The following is a 6,882-nucleotide window of genomic DNA, read 5'->3' as shown; positions in this document are numbered from 1 at the left end:
GTTTGCAATCCATCATCTTCACTTCTTGAAGTAAGTCAATCATATATTTCCTTTGACTCAAAAAAAGTCCCTTGGGTGAAGTGGCCAGTTCAATCCCAATGAAGTATTTTAAAACTCCTAAGTCTTTAATGGCAAATTGTTGATGAAGAGAATGTTTAAGAGTGTGAATCTCATCAATGTTATCACCTGTGATGATGATATCATCAACATAGATTAGTACAACTAATTTGCCAACTGATCCTATTCGAACAAACAGGGAGGAATCAGCATGACTTCTCTTGAACCCAAAATTTTCAAGTACCGAGCTCAGTTTGGCATACCAGGCACGAGGAGATTGTTTCAAGCCATAGATTGACTTATGAAGCTTGCAAGCCATACCTGAATTCTGTGCTTGTGGATGACCCGGGGGTAGTTGCATGTAGACTTCCTCTTCGAGGTCTCCATGTAAAAAAGCATTTTTTACATCCATTTGGTACAATGGCCATTCATGCTTCACTGCAACAGATAACAAAACCCTTATTGTGCTCATCTTAGCCACGGAGCAAATGTCTCCTTATAGTCCACTCCAAAAGTTTGAGTAAAACCGCGAGCCACCAATCTTGCCTTGTGTCGTTCAATTGAGCCATCAGAATTAAACTTGATTTTATAGACCCATCGACTGCCTACAACCTTCTTGCCTTTGGGAAGTTGAATTACACTCCAGGTTTTATTTTCATTCAAGGCTTTGAGTTCTTCTTCTATGGCTAGCCTCCACACAACTTGACGATTGGCTTCTTGAAAGTTCCTTGGTTCACTTTCATAAGACAGTTTACCGAGGAAGACTGCATGAGAGTGAGAAACTTTGGAGTAATTTACAAACTTGTGAATAGGGTACTTGGCATGGTAAGTTTCATAGTCTTGCAGCCTTGATGGTGGATGTCGATCTCAAGTCGGATTCCTGCGAGGTTGAGCTGGGATCACAATAGGTTCAGCTTCACTCTCTTGTGTAGATGTTGTGTTATGGTCATGGGGAACTACTTGTGCTTCTGAGGCTTCAGTGTCGTCTCCAATAAGCAGGTTGTCATTAAGAGTTGCATGAGAGTCCCGGTTGTGAGGTAGTGAATGGACACAGTCACTTGGTTCGACTGGATTTGGCAATGGGAAGAGATCTAGGAAATGCTCCCCCTGACGATTTTGATCTGATGATTTGTTGAAATATGGTTGGTTTTCATCAAACCGTACATCTCTTGAGACAAACATCTTCCTGGAGCACGGATTGTAGCATTTGTACCCTTTTTGGGTGGATGAGTATCCCATGAAAACACACTTGACAGCTTTGGGATCAAGCTTGTCTCGGTGATGGGATTGAATATGAACATAACAGGTACATCCAAAGATTCTCAGATGGGAAAGATTACCTTTTTTGTTTTGCATAACCTCAGATGGTGATTTTGTATCCAGAACACGACTAGGCAGTCTGTTGATAAGATAGGTGGCTGCAAGAACTCCTTGAGACCAAAACCTCTTATGCACATTCATTTGCAACATTAGTGCCCTGGTTTTTTCAAGTAGGTCCCGATTCTTCCTTTCGGCAATTCCATTTTGCTGAGGAGGTACCTACACAACTTGTTTGATGTATAATTCCATGGGTGCTCAAATAGTTAGTCATATTTTTGGATGTATATTCAGTGCCATTATCAGACCTTAGTATGTGGATTTAGGACGAAAAATGGTTCATGACAAGATTATGAAAGTCCTTGAAAGCATCCATAACTTCACTTTTGAATTTTAGGAGGTACAACCAAGTGGCTCTTGAGAAATCATCAACAAAGATAACGTAGTACCTATAACCATCAAAAGACTCTAGAGGTGCAGGTCCTCAAACATCGGAGTGCACCATCTCAAACAACTTGCTAGTCCTAGACATAGAAGAATTGAATGGGAGTCTAGTAGATTTTGACAAATGACAAATTTCACATACAAGGGAGGATTTGCATAAACTAGGGAACAATGTAGACAACACAGATTCTGAGGGATGTGCTAGGCGTTGATGCCACAACCGATGTTCTAGGTTTGAGCTGACTTGGAACCCCTTTGGAACATTGAGGTCCTCTGAAAAATAGTACAGCCCATTTAGGTAATGACCTTCACCAATCAGCTTCTTGGTGGCTAGATCCTGAAAAACAACATTGTGGGGGGAAAAAATTGCACGACAATTTAGAGAGTTTGTAATCCTTCCTACGAACAATAATTGAAAAGGAAAAGATGGAACATATAACGCTGTGGACTCAACAGTTTCTGAGATCAGTTTAACTTTCCCTCTACCTAGAACTAGCACACCTCTACCATTTGCTTCAGAAACTAGTGATGGTTTAGTGTGGCTTTCAAAATCGTATAGCTTAGAATATTGATTTGTCATGTGATCTGTGGCACCTGAGTCTATAATCCAAAAATCATGAGAGTGACTAACATTTAGAGCAGTTGAAAGAGCACACATGATACCTGGAATGTCTCCTTAAGGTACATGACCAGATTCAGCTAAGAACCCTGCAAACTGTCCAAGAAGAGCAGTTTGACTTTCCCCAGTCGACGTTTCACATGTGCTTCCTTTTCTGGTTTGAAGGTAGGTTGAGAACTCATTCAACAAGTCAGCCGGATTGGCTGTAAAGTTCATCGACCCACCGATGGATGTAGCAGCAACAGCATGGTACTTGTTTGTATGTGGTCTGGCGTGTGAGCCCTTATGATCTCTTAAAGGCTTGTTCTCAAACCTTGGCTTCAACTCAGGGTGCAATATCCAGCATCGATCTATTAGATGTCCAACATTATTACAATGTATACACTTCAGATCTGGCCTTTTTCCCTTGTATACTTTATCTCCAAATGACTTGTGATTTGTCACAAAAGCTCTAGCCTCAGACACACTAGGTTTTACGTCAACATTCATGACTTTTCTGCGTACTTCTTCTCGCTGGATAGTAGTGCAAACACTTGCAAATGATGGAAGTTCGAGATTCATTAGAATATGGCTTCTAAGATCTTCATATTCAGAACCCAAACTTGCAAGCAAATGAAAGATTTTGTCTTCCTCGGACCTTTTTAACTGTACGGCAGCATCGATAGTGTGTGGTCGATACATTTCTAGTTCGTTCCACATGTTTTTCATGCAACCAAGATGATGAACAAAGGATTTATCACCTTGTTGAAGACTTGCAAGATTCCTCTTAAGCTGGAACACTCGAGCAGCATTGTTTTGATTTCCATACATGTCCTTGACTGCCTTCCAAAAAGCACTAGAGGATTCTGAAAAACTGAAAATTTCAGACAGCTTAGGATCCATGGAGTTGAGGAGCCACGACATGACCAGCTGGTCTTTGCACAGCCATGCTTCATACTCCGGTGATGCGACGTCAGGTGCTTCAATACTTCCATTGACGAATCCAAGTTTAAATCTTCCTCCAAGGGCAAGAGATATTGATCTGGACCATGGAAGATAGTTAAACTCATTTAACAACACAGAACACGAACGTTGGTTTGGGTTGACTTCAGCTTCTGGAAAACTAGGGCGAGGAGCTGTGAAGCTTTCAGCTTCTGAGTCAAAAAGATTATCTTCTGCCATTATCGAAACGAATGTGCAGAAGAAGAGAAGGGACAACAATGGAGTCAGGCCGGTTAAGGTTCCGGCTCTGATACCATGTGGTAAATATGGAAGAAAATGCTTTTTCTCATTATATTTCTTTACAAAATTACAAGGATATATATACATGATACAAGTGTGTAGGTAGGACAAGGTAGCCGTCCTAGTGTGTAGGTAGGACAAGGTAGGACGACTGTAGGACAGCTTATTCTTCCAATATTAGGGCCTCGTAATTCAGACTTTGTGAGCAACAAACCTTTTTTTTTGCAGTAAACTTATTTGCAAGTTGGCGATTTCAAAACATGGGAGTTCTTTGCGATTTTAATCATATGAACAAATGCTTTGATACCACATGTTAATGTAAAATGCTCGTAGGATTAAAACCCACAATAGTAGTAATTGACAGATTCGATAGAAATATTTTTGAATCTCTCTGCATGTGTAGCAAGGCAACTTATTGGTTTCTACTTGACAAGTTACGATATCTAATGATCATATTATATAGGGTGATGTGCCAATTTAGTCCCTGAACTATCACCTCAGTAAAAATTAGATCTCTGTCAGTAAAATAAGTTTCTAAATTCACCAAAAATTGATCATTTCAACCCTCCTATTACATTCAAAGTTATGTTATCCAATTTTTCGTCAAGTTAAGTCACTTGACACACATTAGAGCATAATACCATTTTTTTTCTCACTTATAAACCCATTAACATTTCATATAGGTTGCAAATCTAATGTTTAATTTACCCTCCAAAGTTAATTCCATACATTATTTCCTTACGAAAAAATTACCAATCTACCTTCCAATGTGTATCACATGCAAGTAATGTGACTTAAATTGATGGAATATTGAATATAATAGCTTCGAATATAATTAACTTCTAGCTTCGAATATAATATTAGGGATGTAGTTGGCAAATTTTTATAATTCGATGACTTATTTTTCAAAAAAAAAAAAAGTTTAGAAACCTAATTTTCATTCAGGTAATAATTCAATGGTTAAATTCGCAGTTCATCCTATTACATAACATGTATAGAGTACGTAATCCTAATAAGATCATTTCTGGAAAGAAGGTCAGAAAGTTCCTAATAGGATACGCCATCATAAGTCTATTAGGAATTCTTATGCATATGTACTTTCCTTAATTAAGTAAATAATGGAATAGAAAACGCGTCTAGGCCATAATACCATTTTCACTAAACCTTAGCCGGCACAATATATCTTTACTTTGTATTCTTAGTCTTTCCAAGCAATTCTAACTGACTAAGGTAACACACAATAAAGAGAAACCACTTAAAAATGTGCAAAGTCGAGTTTAATTAACTTCTAGGTCAAAAAAAATAACTAAGGGACGTTGAATAACTATTTCATTTTCATGTTTTTTAGAATTGAAATTTTGTTTGGTAATTATTTTAAGTTTTTAATTTTTATAAAATAGAAATTGAAAATTACTTTCTTGAGCTTTTAAATTTGACATTGAGATTTTATTTTTTAGTTTTTAGTTAAAAAATTAAAAATAAATAAAAAACAACCCTGAAAGTACTTAACAAATAAGGTTTAGACTCATTTCTAAGTGAGAGGTGTTATGTTCGATTTTCGCTAAATGCAAACTTGAAACACATTATTGTTAGCCTATTGTAAGGCTCCCATTTTTCACCGCAAAATTTTATTTAAACCCATGTAACATCTTTTTGCATCCAACTTAAATTTTAAATGTTAATTGTCTATTTTACTCTATTGCGTAATTACTATTAAGTACAAAATAAAATTAATAATAAAACTCAAATTTATCAATAAACTCAAACACTATAATTAAATCTTACGATTACTCTTTGTTTATCAACAGTTATGGATCCAATAGGCAGCACACTAGTTTGCATTGATGTACTCAACTCTGTGCTTCTTTCCATCCATCTCGCTAATACGACATTTGTATCCTTTACAGGCCCACCCATACGTTCGCTAATGAGTTCAGCAAGCCTCTGAACTAAAACACCAACATCGGTGACAGGACAGTCTAAAGCAATACACTGCAATTTGCACCAACTCTTCCAAGACAAGATCAACTTTTCGATTTACTAATGAAATTTCGAATCCAAAACTCCCAAGTTTGTTTCAAGATTTGCGAAAGATGGCATATTTCCTTGAATTGCAGAATATGGGGAAAGTACATGTATATCATAAAATTGATCAATCACTTTCTCCTTATGGTCTAACACGTTGAACTCCTAGTATGAACAAGAGAATCCAATCCAAATCAAGATGAGTTAAAAAGCAAAGTAACGACTCTTGATAGAGTTAAAAATCAAATGGGTGTAAAAATAAATCAATATATTGAATTGGGTTTATGGGGTATATTAGGTAGTAAATTAGGGTTTAAAGAGATATTAATAATTTAGTTAAAAATCAAATGGATGCAAAAAGTAAGTTGGGTGTAGAAATAAATTACAGCTCATAAACTCATAACATTTTTTTTTTGGCAAATGATAAATTTGGTAGATTAGATATTATATTAGGAAGTCGATGGGGTTCAAACCCACACCATGATGAAAGATTATTTCATCGAACGTCTGAGATTTCTTTCTCATGATTTTCGAAGGCGGTTTCCAATGAGGAGAGAGCTTTTTGAAAGCATCTTGAACGCAATTGTCAATCATGACCACTACTTTGCAAGGAGGCTAGATGCCGCAGGCCGACAAGGTCTATCACCTCATCAGAAGCTCACATCTGCTTTTCGCATGCTAGCTAATGGGTACTCTGTAGACTTAACTGGTGAGTATTGTCGACTTGCGAAAAGTACTGCTATTGAGAATCTGAAGCACTTCTGTAAGGCAATTCAAGGCATATGTAGAGCTACATACCTCCGCAAGGTAAATCGTGAAGACTTAAAGAGGCTTCTACTCAAGGCAGACAAAAGAGGCTTCATTGGCATGATATGAAGTCTTGATTGTATGCATTGGGAGTGGAAGAATTGTCCTCCTGCTTGGGCTGGCCAATTCAAGAGCCGTCATAACAAGCCAACCATCGTGTTCGGGGCTGTGGTGTCTTACGACACATGAATTTGGCATGCTTTCTTCGGCGCTCCTGGATCAAACAACGATATCAACGTTCTTTGGTCTTTTCCTCTGTTCGATAATGTTGTTAATGGATGAGCACCAGAATTTTGGTACAAGGTAAATGGTAATAGGTATGAGCTAGGTTACTACCTAACTGATGATATTTATCCTAGTTGGTCTACCTTTGTCAAAAGTTTTTCTCATCC

The 6,882-nt window shown here is 37.5% G+C and overlaps 1 protein-coding gene across 1 annotated transcript; it reads left to right on the top strand.

Annotated features, from left to right (window-relative positions):
* Positions 1-6,163: 6,163 nt before the first annotated feature.
* LOC148694605 (uncharacterized) lies at positions 6,164-6,559 on the top strand. Its single transcript, XM_088699047.1, has one exon. It carries the CDS (start codon positions 6,164-6,166, stop codon positions 6,557-6,559), a length of 396 nt encoding a protein of 131 aa, XP_088555173.1.
* The last annotated feature ends 323 nt before the right edge of the window (positions 6,560-6,882 follow it).

The sequence above is a fragment of the Pyrus communis genome, chromosome 8, assembly GCF_041283825.1.
Source record: "Pyrus communis isolate YQ-2024b chromosome 8, ASM4128382v1, whole genome shotgun sequence".
Lineage (NCBI taxonomy): Eukaryota > Viridiplantae > Streptophyta > Magnoliopsida > Rosales > Rosaceae > Pyrus > Pyrus communis.
Note: the sequence above shows the minus strand (reverse complement) of the source record. Positions and strands in the feature narration are given on the sequence as shown.

Bases quoted from the DNA above. Each gene is read 5' to 3' on its own strand.
- LOC148694605 (XM_088699047.1), top strand. From the start codon at position 6,164: ATGATGAAAGATTATTTCATCGAACGTCTGAGATTTCTTTCTCATGAT.